The 15,956-nt window shown below is 37.5% G+C and overlaps 1 protein-coding gene across 4 annotated transcripts in view; it reads left to right on the forward strand.

The window, feature by feature from the left end:
- Window positions 1-15,956, forward strand: part of MASTL (microtubule associated serine/threonine kinase like) — a 59,459-nt gene that overhangs the window by 10,511 nt on the left and 32,992 nt on the right. For 3 of the 4 annotated variants that reach the window (XM_079912685.1, XM_079912684.1, XM_079912682.1), the window contains exons 5-9: window positions 5,418-5,527; window positions 5,719-5,869; window positions 8,948-9,120; window positions 11,043-12,188; window positions 13,257-13,398. In XM_079912685.1, the coding sequence (XP_079768811.1) occupies window positions 5,418-5,527; window positions 5,719-5,869; window positions 8,948-9,120; window positions 11,043-12,188; window positions 13,257-13,398 (1,722 nt within the window). The remainder of the gene's footprint in view (window positions 1-5,417; window positions 5,528-5,718; window positions 5,870-8,947; window positions 9,121-11,042; window positions 12,189-13,256; window positions 13,399-15,956) is intronic. The other variant, XM_079912683.1, reaches the window with a different exon arrangement.

Consider the following 15,956-nt stretch of genomic DNA (forward strand, 5'->3'; position numbering starts at 1 on the left):
AGAGGCCCGCGTACCGCAAAAAAAAATAATAATAATAAAATAAAATAAAAATTAAAAAAACAAAAGAATAATATATATGAATAAAGTTGTTTGTAGCCGCATTGTTTCTAACAGGGAGAAACTAGAAACTACTTAAGTTTATTACAGAAACATGGAGAACTTCCTGACTTGGTAGCTTGTTGTATTATCTACTAAAATGGCAGAGGATGAAAATAGATGAGCAGTAGAACCAAATATTGGGTTATAAATTATTAACCGTGGGATTATAAATATTTGAAAGTAAATAGAGAACTACAATTCTTTATTTGCAAGTACAAATTTTGAAGCATTTTGAAGACCTAAAGATTTTTCATATGTTTGGTAAAATGTGACCTGAGTTGATGTGGACCATTTATAGTTTTTATTAATCCTATCTCACGTGACTACCCATACTTTTCATAGCAGTAATAATAAGTACAGATTGTAGACGAAGTGCACTAGGGATGTTCCATACTATACAGTATATTAATCACTTATTTTTCTCAAATCTAAACATTTACTGTTGTGGCCTCTCCCGTTGCGGAGCACAGGCTCCGGATGCGCAGGCTCAGCGGCCATGGCTCACGGGCCTAGCCGCTCCATGGCATGTGGGATCTTCCCGGACCGGGGCACGAACTCGTGTCCCCTGCATCAGCAGGCGGACTCTCAACCACTGCACCACCAGGGAAGCCCTAAACATTTTTTAATAAGGCAAATCTAACTCCTCAGTTTCAGAAAAGATATTGGGAAAAATTACAAATGAGAAAAATTTTGTATTTTTTTTTCCTTTTTTCTTTTTCTTTTTTTTTTTTTTTTTGTTTGCGCTGTGCGCCATGAAGGATTGTAGCTCCCCTACCAGGGATCAAACCCGTGCCCCCTGCATTGGGAGCTCAGAGTCTTAACCACTGGATCGCCAGGGAAGTCCCAGAAAAATTTTGTATTAGGGTGATATTGCTGATGAATTTAAATTATTTTTATATTATAATATTAATACTTTTTATTTTTATTTTTTCATATCTCATGGTTTAGCTTAAAGATGGCTCCCAAACATTGTGAATTTAGGTTAATATAAATAATTCTATGAAAAACATCTTGGAGCATACAGGTTTTTCTGATTTGGTTTCTTTCTTTTCCGTTTTTTTTTTTGGATTGTGATTAAAAAAAACTCATAAGGTAAAATTTACCATCTTAACCATTTTTAAGTGTGTACTTTAGTAATATTGACTCTAGTCACATTGTTGTGCAACAGATCTCTACAACTTTTTCATCTTGTAAAACTGAAACTCAATACTCCATTTTCCCCTCCCTGCAGCCCTGGCAGCCACAGTTCTACTTTCTGTATGAGTTTGATTACTTTAGATACCTCATATAAGTTGAATCATACAGTATTTGTCTTTTTGTGACTGACGTATTTCACTTAGCATAGAGTCCTCAAGTTCATCCATATTGTAGCATGTGACAGGATTTCTTTCTTTCTTAAGGCCAAATTTTATATACACACACACACACACACACACACACACACACACACACAGATATACATATGCGTGCCGTGTTTTCTTTATCCGTTCACCTGTTGATAGGTATTTGGGTTGCTTCTACCTCTTCGCTATTGAGAATGATGCTGCAGTGAACATGAGTATGTAAATAAGTCTTGAACACCCTGCTTTCAATTCTTTTGGGTGTATACCCAGCAGTGGAATTGCTGGGTCATATAGATCAAATTCTATTTTTAATTTTTTTTTTTTTTGCCATATGCAGGCCTCTCACTGTTGTGGCCTCTCCTGTTGTGGAGCGCAGGCTCCGGACACGCAGGCTCAGCGGCCATGGCTCACAGGCCCAGCCACTCCGTGGCATGTGGGATCTTCCCGGACCGGGTCACGAACCCATGTCCCCTGTATCGGCAGGCGGCCTCTCAACCACTGCGCCACCAGGGAAGCCCTATTTTTAATTTTTTGAGGAACCTCCACTGTGTTTTTCATAGTGGCTGCACAGTTTTACATTTTACAATTTACCAGCAATGCACAAGCGTTCCAATTTCTCCACATTCTTTCCAACACTTCTTATTTTCTGATTTTTGATAGTGGTCATCCTAATGCATGTAAGGTAATATTTCATTGTAGTTTTGATTTGCATTTTTCTATTGATTACTAATGTTGAGCATCTTTTCATAAGCATGTTGGCCATTTGTATATCTTCTTTAGAGAAGTGTCTATCCAAGACTTTTGTTCACAATTTAATTAGATTACTTGGGGTTTTTTGTTATTGAGTTGCAGTTGTTTCTATATTCTGTATATGAACCCATTATCAGATAAATAATTTACAGATATTTTCTCCCAATCTGTAGGTGGTCTTTTCAGTCTGTTGATTGTTTCCTTTGATGTGCAGAAGTTTTGAAGTTTGATATAGTCCCATTTGTTATTTTTGCCTTTTTCCTGTGCTTTTAAAGTCATAACCAAGAAATCATTGCCATAATATTTTTTAACTTGTTTAATTCGTAAAATATTTTTAAAGACGTTTATTTTCATTTTTATTGTTTCATCAAAATGAGGTATAAATGAAATTCATTAAGTTCAAACTTTCAGCCTACCTTTTAAAGTCTTACACCACATACAAAGCATTACACTTCTCTTACTACTTTGGATAGCTAAAGAAAATAGTACAATATTACGTGTGAGTGCTGAATGTTCTATTTTACAGTGTTACACATTGAAACCTGATAGAAATCTGCATCATTTTCTATCTTGCCCTATACTTACATAGTTAGCTCACATGAGGGGCCCACAATTTATATTAATTACTTAAATAGATTCTGTTTTTGAAATTTATTTTATATTCTTAATATTTTGATTCCTTTCTTAGCGTTTTTTACAACCTCCTTTTCTTTCTTTTTTTTAATAATAAATTTATTTATTTATTTATTTATTTATTTTTGGCTGCGTTGGATCTTCATTGCTCCGTGCAGGCTTTCTCTAGTTGCAGGGAGCAAGGGATACTCTTTGTTGCAATGCGCAGGCTTCTCATGTGGTGGCTTCTCGTTGCAGAACACGGGCTCTAGGTGCTCAGACTTCAGTAGTTGTGGCACACGAGCTCAGTAGTTGTGGTTCGCAGGCTCTAGAGCACAGGCTCAGTAGTTGTGGTGCACGGGCTTAATTGCTCTGTGGCATATGGGATCTTCCCAGACCAGGGCTCGAGCCCATGTCCCCTGCATTGGCAAGTGGATTCTTTTTTTTTTTTTTTTAACATCTTTATTGGAGTATAATTGTTTTACAATGTTGTGTTAGTTTCTGCTGTATAACAAAGTGAATCAGCTATATGTATACATATATCCCCATATCCCCTCCCTCTTGAGTCTCCCTTCCACCCTCCCTATCCAACCCCTCTAGGTGGTCACAAAGCACTGAGCTGCTCTCCCTGTGCTATGCAGCTGCTTCCCACTAGCTATCTATTTTACATTTGGTAGTGTATATATACCTATGCTACTCTCTCACTTTGTCCCAGCTTACCCCTCCCCCTCTGCATGTCCTCAAGCCCATTCTCTATGTCTGCATCTTTATTCCTGTCCTGCCCCTAGGTTCATCAGAACCATTTTTTTCTTTTTTTTTTTAGATTCCATATATATGTGTTAGCATATGGTATTTGTTTTTCTCTTTCTGACCTACTGCACTCTGTATGACAGACTCTAGACCCATCTACCTCACTACAAATAACTCAATTTCCTTTCTTTTTATGGCTGAGTAATATTCCATTGTATATATGTGCCACATCTTCTTTATCCATTCATCCGATGGTGGACACTTAGGTTGCTTCCATGTCCTGGCTATTGTAAATAGTGCTGCAGTGAACATTGTGGTACATGACTCTTTTTGAATTATGGTTTTCTCAGGGTATATGCCCAGTAGTGGGATTGCTGGGTCATATGGTAGTTCTATTTTTAGTTTTTTAAGGAACCTCCATACTGTTCTCCATAGTGGCTGTATCAATTCACATTCCCACCAACAGTGCAAGAGGGTTCCCTTTTCTCCACACCCTCTCCAGCATTTATTGTTTGTAGATATTTTGATGATGGCCATTCTGACCAGTGTGAGGTGATCCCTCATTGTAGTTTTGATTTGCATTTCTCTAATGATTAGTGATGTTGAGCATCTTTTCATGTGTTTGTAGGCAATCTGTCTCTCTTCTTTGGAGAAATGTCTATTTAGGTCCTCTGCCCATTTTTGGATTGAGTTGTTTGTTTTTTTGATATTGAGCTGCATGAGCTGCTTGTATATTTTGGAGAGTAATCCTTTGTCAGTTGCTTCGTTTACAAATATTTTCTCTCATTCTGAGGGTTGTCTTTTCGTCTTTTTTATGGTTTCCTTTGCTGTGCAAAAGCTTTTAAGTTTTATTAGGTCCCATTTGTTTATTTTTGTCTTTATTTGCATTTCTGTAGGAGGTGGGTCAAAAAGGATCTTGCTGTGATTTATGTCATAGAGTGTTCTGCCTATGTTTTCCTCTAAGAGTTTTAGAGTGTCTGGCCTTACATTTAGTTCTTTAGTCCATTTTGAGTTTATTTTTGTGTATGGTGTTAGGGAGTGTTCTAATTTCATTCTTTTACATGTAGCTGTCCAGTTTTCCCAGTACCACTTATTGAAGAGGCTGTCTTTTCTCCATTGTTTGGTCTTGCCTCCTTTATCAAAGATAAGGCGACCATATGTGTGTGGGTTTATCTCTGAGCTTTCTATCCTGTACCATTGATCTATATTTCTGTTTTTGTGCCAGTACCATACTGTCTTGATTGCTGTAGCTTTGTAGTATAGTCAGAATTCAGGGAGCCTGATTCCTCTAGTTCCATTTTTCTTTCTCAAGATTGCTTTGGCTATTCAGGGTCTTTTGTTTTTCCATACAAATTGTGAAATTTTTTGTTCCAGTTCTGTGAAAAATGGGTGGGCAGATTCTTAACCACTGTGCCACAAGGAAAGTCCCTTCAACCTCCTTTCTAATACTTTATTACCAAGAATTATTTTTTTGCCAGTTAGATATCACTCTTTTGTTAATTGATTAATTTATTTTTACCTTTTGACCCCCTTCATCCATTTCTCCCACCCCCTACCCCCACTTATGGCAACCACCAATCAGTTCTCTGTATCCCTGAGCTTGGTTTTTTGTTTTGTTTTGTTTTTTATATTCTGTATATAGAGGGAACGTATGGTGTTTGTATTTCTCTGTCTGCTTAGTCATACATATTTACTGTATGGCGTGATGGCTTTCCTAGCTCTATTTGTCTTGCACAAGCCAACTTTACAGATAATGTTAATAATGTGGAAAGTGAGGCAAAGTTCAGAGCAAATAAGTATTGACTTAGTCAATGACAGTTGAAGTTTTTGAAGAATATCATATACTTTTCTTTCCATACATAGATATCAATATGATGGATATTCTTACAACACCATCTATGGCCAAACCTAGGCAAGATTATTATTCAAGAACCCCCGGACAAGTATTATCTCTCATCAGCTCTTTGGGATTTGTAAGTACTTGATAAGAAAAAACTCATATAATATGCACTTTCATGATTGCCATTTAAATGAATTAAAATATCAAGCATGTTGAATTACTTCAACATTTTATCTACTTAGGTGTATAACAGTCAGTGCATTTAGGTGGTGTTTTTGTGAAGGTAAATCATAGCATTTGTTTTTCTCTTTCTCTTTTTAATAGCACACACCAGTTGCAGAAAAAAGTCAAGACTCTGCAAATATTCTTTCAACCCATGTATCTGAAACATCACAGCTTTCTCAAGGACTAACTTGTCCTATGTCTATAGATCAAAAGGACATTACTCCTTATTCTAGCAAACTACTAAAATCATGTGAGTATAAAAGAAAAGGTAGTTTATTCTATTAAATGTGTCTTTTGAGGAACAAAGTATTTTGGAATATTCAAATATTCAGACGCTCTGTGGCATTTCTCTATTTTATCATGTAAATGCCATTTCTGACAGGGGTTGTTGCAGATCTTTAAATCAACAGAATAAAATGTCAAGTTAATTCTTCAATTAGCTATAACATTGTAATGATCATTGGGTGAATATTACTATACTGAGTCTATGGAAGTCTTATATGGAGAAGATGTAGTACTTGTACTATTCTGTTCCTTTATAAAATTATTTCCAAAAGATTCTGAAATAAAATAGTTGAAGTAAAGGTATGGTTTTTAATTATTACACAATAAAAGACAAAAGTCAAGTAGTAAAGGAGGCAAGTGGGACATTGGTATAGCACTTAACCTTACCCTCTATAACTTATCAACAGTGGACAGTTTAGTTGTCTGCATGCATGTTCATCATCTTGGGAATGTGAATAATGATGCTTTGAAGGGTAATTAGTGTTGTTTTTTCCATAGATTTTACCTTGTTTATAATTTGGTCCTCAAATCTGTACATATCTTGGATGAATGGGTAGATAGATAGAAAGAATTGCCTCCTATTTACAAATGAGAATATTAAAAACTTTCAGTTACATACTAGTAAGTGGGTCAATTAATTCCTGACTGCAAATATAGTTTTCTGTCCACTGACCCTTTCCTCTTGTTTCTTCAAACACTTCTGTGAACATCAAAATAGCTGAAATATATATATATAACTTTGATAAACAGAAAACTGTTAGGGAGTTCCCTGGTGGTCCTGGTTAGGACTTGGCACTTTCACTGCTGTGGCCCGGGCTCAATCCCTGGTCAGGGAATTAAGATCCTGCAAGCCGTGTGGTGTGGCTGGGAAAAAACAAACAAACAGAAAACTGTTAAAATATAGGATATGCAGATGTGATTTATAGCCTTGTTCTTAAGGGAAATGATTGCATCTCCCTCAGCCATTTTTTAATCTGATCAGAATGTGGTAGGCACTGTGCTGGCCACATGAGTGAATATGAAGATGAATACGAGAGGTCCTTGCCTCCGGAGAACCTGTAATTTTGTGGTGATTGTAGGTATAAAGGGATAATAATAACAGTCCTATAAAATAAATGCCATAGGAAGAATACTGTGATCCAACACAAAAAGTGATCATTGCTAACTGGAAAAACCAAGAATGGTTCTAAATAAAGATATAGGAACAACCAAGCAGGACCTAAAAATAGAAATAGGATCTTAATAGCTCCAAGTATATTGGAAAAGGGCATTTCAGATAGAGGCATGAGCAAAGGCATGGACACATGGAAGTATCTTCTATCTTTAGACAACAGGACAACATGTGAGAATGGGAAGCACATGCAAAGAAAAAGGAAGTTTAGCAGGTAGATGGGGAAGGTACATGGGGAAGGATCAGTGTTGTTACAGAGAGCCTGGAATGTAAGCTGTAGAAAAAGGGAAGCCACCAAAAGTTTCAAAGCAGGGAATGGTCTGATCGTATCGGTGATCCAGAAGGAGCTCAGTAGCAAATATACAGTGTGCAGACGCATTAGATCAGATACAAGTTCCCATGTTGCTGGGGAAAAGCAGCTGAGCAGTTTACTCAGCTGTCAAGGTCAGTGTCCAGTGAGTCTCAGGAATCCCATTGAGAGGATTTATGTGCCAAAGAGAAAGTTGTTTTAGACGGACTTTCAAATCTCCTTCCAGTTTCAAAATTCTAAGGTTTATTAGATCAAAAAAACTATAGTAAACTAAGAATTTACTTGGGATTAAAGTCATGTTCACCCTTTTCAGGAAAGAGAAAACAAGATATACATATCAAATCTTTATATGCATGTATTGTGATCTTTAGTAAAAGCATGATTATCTATTGTGTCTCATTTTAAGTTCAGGAGCAACAATTTTTATTTTTTTATTTTTTTAAATTTATTATTTGTTTTGGCTGCATCAGGTCTTCATTGCTGCGCGCGGTCTTTCTCTAGTTGCGGCGAGTGGGGGCTACTCTTCGTTGTGGTGCGCGGGCTTCTCATTGCGGTGGCTTCTCTTGCTGCAGAGCACAGGCTCTAGGCGTGTGGGCTTCAGTAGTTGCGGCACGTGGGCTCAGTAGTTGTGGTGCACAGGCTTAGTTGCTCTGCGGCATGTGGGATCTTCCCAGACCAGGGCTCGAACCCGTGTCCCCTGCGTTGGCAGGCAGATTCTTAACCACTGTGCCACCAGGGAAGTCCCAGAGCAACAATTTTTAGCATCATTATTTGTATATAAGATACAGGAACTTGTATCATTTAGATGGTGCTGCTTTCTTGCACTGGCTCACTCCTAGACAAATCACTATTATTTGTTTTACCCAGTAGTGTAAAAAAGTCTCTATGGATGTATATAATTCCACACTTGTAAGCATGTAAACCTCAACATTAAAATAAAGCCACAGTTTTAATTAAATACAAATTGAATCGAGTAAACGTAGTCCCATTCCAGCCTCCTAGCACACCTGGATATAGCACATCAATAATGGTCCTTCTGGGCTTCCCTGGTGGCGCAGTGGTTGAGAGTCTGCCTGCTGATGCAGGAGACATGGGTTCGTGCCCCGGTCCGGGAAGATCCCACATGCCGCGGAGCGGCTGGGCCCGTGAGCCATGGCCGCTGAGCCTGAGCGTCCAGAGCCTGTGCTCTACAACGGGAGAGGCCACAGCAGGGAGAGGCCTGCGTACTGCAAAAAAAAAAAAAAAAAAATGGTCCTTCATCAAGAAAAGTTTCAAGTTGGATAATGGTTATTCAAAATGGATTTCCTCCTAATTATGTTCGCTCCCTTGTCCTGATTTCTACTTTATGAATATTGAGAGTTTTGCTTTGTTTTTTAACTTTCAGAACAGTACTTGTATGCCAAAACCACCCAAAGCCATCATTATGGATGAAATAATGTTTACATGGAAATAGTTCTGATATGAAATACTTAATACTTTTTCTAATTATCTGTAAAGATTCGGGATCAGCGGGAAAGTAGGAAAGATGTGACATAAACTTCAATGTTTTCTCTTCCCCACAGGTCTTGAAACCGTTGCCTCCCACCCTGGGATGCCTGTGAAGTGTCTAACTTCCCATCTCCTCCAGTCTAGGAAAAGGCTGGCGACATCCAGCACCAGCAGTCAATCCCACACCTTCATGTCCAGTGTGGAATCCGAGTGCCACAGCAGTCCCAGATGGGAAAAGGATTGCCAGGTCAGAGTGACATTCACCTTACCCAAAACCAACTATGTGTGTCAAATTAATGATAGAAACGCTATGTACCATTTCATACAAATTCTGTAAGGAAATGAAATGGTTACATGAATGGCAATCAAGGTATTCTTCATTTTTCCTATATATTCTGTCAAATTCTCTTGAAATATTTCTCATTCAAATGTGAAATTAGTTTTGCTCAGTATATGAGATTCCAATTTTTTTTATTTTTGCAGTATATTAATAGTAAATGTTTGGCTTCTAGGCATCTGGATGGACTTCTTTTTTTTAATTCCCTACCCTGACACAGACCTTAGATTGTTGAGTTTTTTTAACCTGTCTTATTTTAAACTTATACTACCTCCTTCTTTACTGTTTTCTGCCAGTTTCTCATTTAATGGAATGGTAACTCTTTTGGATCAGAAATAACTTTTAGACCACAAAGGTAATGTAGGTGTGTCTTTGAAAGTATCTATTCTAAGGAGATTGCTTACCAAATGAATAAATTTGCTGCAAGTTATCTTACTTAATTTATATATTCTGTTTTGGGCTTTTTTAAGCTATTAAAGCTGAGGGGAACTAAAATACAATAAAGTTTCCTTTATAGAATGCTGACAAAATAATGTTAGCTTAGAATAATGTTAATACACAAAGAGTAAACCTTCCATTTGATAAAATAAATTGGACTGTATTTGCTCCTTATTCTCAGTAGCATGATTTTCTTCATTATTGTTGGATATGTGTATTTTAGGAGTAAGGTCACATTATTTTTTAGTTAAGGCAGGGTTTCTCAATCTTTTTTCCTTCTCTCATTGATTGCCCTCTAGGTAATAAATGCTTCAGGAAAAGCCAGATTTCCATTCTATTATTTTACCTCTTTTCTCTTCAAGAAAGCATGTTATATAATATTTCAAACTATACATAGCTTAACCTTCTTCCTCCCTCGGCTGCATCCCTAAGGAATGCAATGATTGGGTTACAGTAGAGCCTCTCAAGTTAGGTCAGAGGAGTGACAATGGACCACAGGGGACCGCTGATAAACTTGCTGATCCCCAAATGCATCATTTTCTGTGCTTCCAGAGCAGTGAGTTGTACTTTAGGAATTGTCTTTTTGTTCATGACTAATTGCTCCTTACTATTACTAAGTAAGTTAATAAAGTTCGATTTTTCACATATCAAAAATATGCACTATTAGGGTTTATTGAAGATTCACTCTAACTGAGTAATCTTATAAAAATCCTGATTACCATATGCCAGTTTGCAAGATTATGTCCAAAATTCTGATCACACAAGGGCACCTGCAGAATTGGAACTCAAACAGTCTTCAGGAAAAGCACTTTGTTATCAACGCATCATCAGTTTATATTGTTGACAATGGATATTAACTCCTGTTATTTTGGGTTTTTAATTACAAATTGCCGTTAGTTTAGCTTCATCTTGTCAGCTTGGTTTTATTACACTTGTATGAAGTGATACGTGTTTACATTAACTATATTTTTAGACTGTAATTTTCCATTAACTGTATTTCATGCCCTGTGATTGAAGTACAAAACAGTCATCCCTTTTGCACAGCAGATATATACATAATGTAGCCTTACCCTCAGTTTTGCTTGAATATATTCCTATTAATTTGTCCTATTTAAATAACATGTAATACACCATCAAATACATATTATAGAATAGTTGGTTTAAATTTTATACCAGTGTTTCACTCAAAATAATGTATACAAATGTATACTATAATTGTTTACATTGCTTTCTAATTCTCCATTATCATTGTTCTGTTTTTCCACAGGAATGTGGAAAGAGCTACCCATCGTAGCTTATGGGGTCAGTTATCCCACTTAAGTGGGCAGAGGTTTAAAAGGTTAAAGATTCTCAGCTTTACATAATTTTTTTAACCGTTTTTTCCTCCCTCTTAGGAAAGTGACAACACAGTGGGCTCTACAATGATGAGTTGGAATACAGTCGAAAAGCCTTTAGGTACAAAATCTACAAATGCCATGGAGACCAAAAGTTTCAATAAAAGGGATCGTGAGTTAGCCGTTTCTCCCATTCATAACAGCAGTGCCGATCCTGCCACTGGAAACTCGTGTGGAAACCTTGCTGAAAAATGTTCTTCTGGGGAAGTTTCTTGGGAAGCAAGAGAACTGGATGTAAATAATATTCATCTGGCTGCTGACACAAGCCAGTCTGGTTACCATCAGTCACATCAATGTGCTGTGGATTCCAGTGGGGTGACTGAAGAACACCTTGGGAAAAGAAGTTGTAAAAGAAGTTTTGAGTTAGTTGACTCCAGTCCTTGTCAGGAAATTATACAGAATAAAAAAAATTGTATCGAGTATAAGAGTAGTAATGAAATGAGAGATGGTTATGTCAATCAAAGGACAGGCTTAACAGCTGAAGTCCAGGACCTTAAGCTGTCGGTATACAGAGATCAGCAAAATGACGGTGCTAATAAGGAGAACATGGGCAATTCTTTCATTGATAAGCAACAAACCCCAGAAAAATCACCTGTCCCAATGATAGCAAAAAACCTTATGTGTGAACTGGATGACGACTGTGACAAGAATAGTAAGAAAGACTACTTAAGTTCTAGTTTCCTGTGTTCCGATGATGATAGAACTCCTAAAAGTATTTGCATGGACTCTGATTCATCTTTTCCTGGAATTTCCATCATGGAAAGTCCATTAGGAAGGCAGTCCTTAGATCCAGATAAAAGCATCAAAGAATCCTCTTTGGAGGAATCAAATATTGAAGACCTACTTTCTGCATCCCCCAGCTGCCAAGAAAGCACCTTGCCGAGAGGTGATGAGAGTCCTGCCGTCCAGGACAGCAACCGAAAAATGTTAGCTCCTTCTTTGGAGGCGTTGAAAACATTAACCTCTAAAAGAAATGCTGTGGCTTTTCGGAGTTTTAACAGTCATATTAATGCATCCAATAGCTCAGAACCATCCAAAATGAGCATTACTTCTTTAGATATGATGGATATTTCATGTGCCTGTAGTGGTTCATATCCCATGGCTATAACCCCTACTCAAAAAGAAAGATCCTACATGCCATATCAGGTATGTGATCACTTGCTAATGTTCTGTCCTTTAGATTTTAGAAAAATAAACTATTAAGGCCAGACACTTGCCTGTCAGCTAGACTATATAATATTAATCATATAGTTTTGTTTTGCTTGTTGGGAATCTATGGCTCCTTGGAGGTTTTAGTACAGAAAGGTAAAGCAGGTAGCAGTGTTTATCATTCTTAACTGCAATGCCTCCTTCATTTGTACTGTTCTGTATACTTTCACATATTTACATATCACGTTTACATATTTACAATCACATATTTTCACTTGATCACGGCAACTCTGAGATGCAAAATTAAAGTCCATCTACCTTACTGCCTTTTAAGGACATATTTAGATGATCTCTTTCCTTTACAGAAGAAAGTTGAAAAATAGATATTTCAAATCTTTTTTTTTTCCTAAACCTTTATCTTTTTAAACCCAAAGTTTCATTTTTTCCTTCCTTCAGAGAGACATCATAATACAGAAAATGTAAACCTCGACTGTAGGGTTACAAGACTTGAGTTTTCTATTTAGAACTTACTGAGTGACTTAGAAGTCCTTATCTTCAGAGCCTCTGTCTGCCGTTTGTCTGTAAAATATAATGACACCTGTCCTGCTGGTCCCACAGAGTCCTTGTGAGACAACAAAATACCTTAAAACCATAAATGTCAGTTAGCGCGAGAGGTTATTTATGTGTAGTTCTGTTGTATGCATTGTCCTAGTAATTCACTCATTTGTCAGCCACAGCCTCCCTCTGTGACTGCTCTCAAGCTTGTATTGATCCATCCTATCAAGAATTTTTTCCTGTGGATTTTTTTCATTGTTTCTTGCATTTCCAGCTCTTACTGAAATAATTGGTGTTATCTAAGCTATTGAATTTCATTATTATAATTGGGGCTTTTTACAATAGGACTTTTCATAATTATAATTAGTTACAAGGCCATTTTCAAAACTGATCAAGTATTTGAGTGTATCTTTTATGTCCAGCAGCCTAGCTTTTCTTTTGTTCTAGCATTTCTGTTCACTGTAAAAGGAATTAAGATATTTATTGTGTCTTAAACTCTTTTGAAATTAGCAGACCCCAGATCAGGTCAAGTCAGGAACTCCATACCGAACTCCAAAGAGTGTGAGAAGAGGGGCGGCCCCCGTGGATGGTGGGCGAATTCTGGGAACTCCAGACTACCTCGCACCAGAGCTGCTGTTAGGCAGGGCCCACGGTAAGGCATGCACATCTTGCGTTTTTGAAGTATCACTATGTTTTCTTCTGAGATAAATTGTTTTAAATTTCTTTAGTACTTAGATTGCATAAGGTAAAAGAAAATGAACTCGTGCAATGCTCTTTTCTCACATATATGGCCCTTTATTATAGGAAAGAAGACATGCAGCCATTTGTTCTTGGCCTGCTGGTTTAGTCTCAATGATCCAGAGAAGTCCCGCCTTCCACCCCCTCTACTGTCTTTGTTCTAAATGTCTCCCCAGGTCTATTTTAGTTTGGGTTCAGGAATAGACAGTTGGGCCTACACTAAGATCCCGCATGCCACGAGGCCAAAAAAAAATCTGTCTCTAATCCTGACTTTCTCTAGGCAGCAGACACGTGGCCAAAGTGCCTATTCTGTATTCTACTGTCATTCAGTTGCTATGTATCAGAGCTCGACTTGTCCTCTAGCTTGCTCTTCCTCTGTTCCATCTCTCTGTTCACCATCTTCATGGTGACACAAACATTGTCCCTACCTTCAGGCATTTAAATCCGATGAATTACATCTCTGCAGTGTGTCTCCTCACTTTTTCATCTCTGCCACTATTCCATGTAAGAACCTCATCTTTCCCTTTCCTTCATTTAATAACTTTCTCTTTGATCTCCTCAACTTCATTCTCTTTTTTGCTATCACTGCCACCAGACTTTCCCTTTTAAAGCATAATAGAGTTCATGCTACTCTTCTCCTTGAAACAGAGGAGGTGTTTGGCTTGGTGGCTCCTTCCTACCTGCAAAAAGAAAGCCAGATCACTGATTCGAGGCTCTGAGCTCTCATGCTAGACTCGTCTCTCAGTTAGTCTCTTTATAGGCCTTATCCTCCCATTTTACTTAGACACATTTATTTTCACATTTTCCTTATTTTGCACAACTGTTTTGCCTTAGTAGGGTTTTTTCTTTTTTTGGCCGCGCCGTGTGACATGTGGGGTCTTGGTTCCCCGACCAGGGATTGAACCCATGCCCTCTGCAGTCGAAGCGCAGGGTCCTAACCACTGGACAGCCAAGGAAGTCCTGTTTTGTTTTGTTTTGCCTTAGTTTAGAAAAGCCAGTCCCCAGTCACCTCCCTGTCAAATTTCTTCTCATCTGCTCATCAGTTCAAATGTCACCTCTTCCATAAAGCATCCCTTGATCAGTTATGGAGAACTAATTATTCACTGCTGTATCTAGAGTCTGAGTTCTCCTTGTGCATAGCCCTCCAGGAGAGCTCCTTGGCAGCCCTCACTCACCCTTGTCAATAATCTCTACAATGTTGAAAGCAGACACGTTTAATATTCCCCTTTCTTTATCCGCCAAAGCATCTAAGTTCCTCTGGGCACTTAACTAGTTTTGGTACTTTGTCCTTTTTGCTAAGTCACAGATTTGCCAGCTCATTTCCTATATTATAATTTTACATTTTCTCCAACTTAGGATACAATATGAAAGTAAACCTCAAATGTAAAGATTTACTTGATAAGATCTTGCCACTCTTTTAGTGGGACATGTAGTTAGTTATCTTAGCTAGCTAGTGAAATATTCTAAAATTTTTATTTTCTATAAAAGTAATTTGATACATAGAGTTTAAAATAAATAATAGACAGCAATTTATAATTTTAAAAAACAATTCCCTGCTCTCTAACCTCTTCCCTGGAATCCCAGGCCCCAGAAACACTCACTTGGGCTCTTTAGTTTTCTAATTCCAAACATCCTACTGAGACCTCTGATGCCCTCCATGTCTTCGCCTCAGCCAAGGGGACTTAGGGACCCTGGCCTGAGTTTCCACAGCTTCTTGTGCATATGTTTGTTTCAGCTCTCTTAAAATTGTGTTAAAATTACCTGTATTGTCTCTCCCAGAGTAGGGTGTTTTCTCCTTGGGGAAAGCTGTCTTCCTCATCTTTGTATCTCTTATATCTGGCACAATACCTGGCTTCTAATTCAATGAATGATGTGAGAATGAACTCATAACTTTAAGACAATGTACCTAACTCCTGTTTTCTTACATGCAGGATCTCTGACTTTGGGTGAGTAAATTTCTCCATACAGGAACATGGCAAAGCACATTTAACTGAACAAAGTCTAACTAGATCACATTGCATATAAAATTTTTTTTCATTTCAGCTCATTTATGAACTGTCTTCTGTCTTCTGAGCAGGAAGACATCCAGAGAAATTGCTCTTCTCTGTGAAAACAAATGTAGGCATGTGGCATTTTTTTATAACTTTTAAAGGTAGCAGAGAGTGTGGATATAGCTTTTTCTATTGCAACTGAAGAAATAGGCTTGATAAAAATATTAATATTAGTGGCTACAAAAGGGCTTGAATTTTCTAAATCATTCAATTCTATTATTATTAGAAAATAGAAAGGAATTAACAGTATCAATTTACAAATTAAAGAAGCGGGTTTTAAATTAGAAAGCCAGTAGTATAAAACAACTTTATTCTATATCTCTGGCTAATGATATATATTATAATTGATTTATTTTATAATTGATAATATGATTTATCACAATACATGATCTTATTAGACTTTGACTCAATTATATGGGTA

Source organism: Stenella coeruleoalba (assembly GCF_951394435.1).
Source record: "Stenella coeruleoalba genome assembly, chromosome: 2".
Lineage (NCBI taxonomy): Eukaryota > Metazoa > Chordata > Mammalia > Artiodactyla > Delphinidae > Stenella > Stenella coeruleoalba.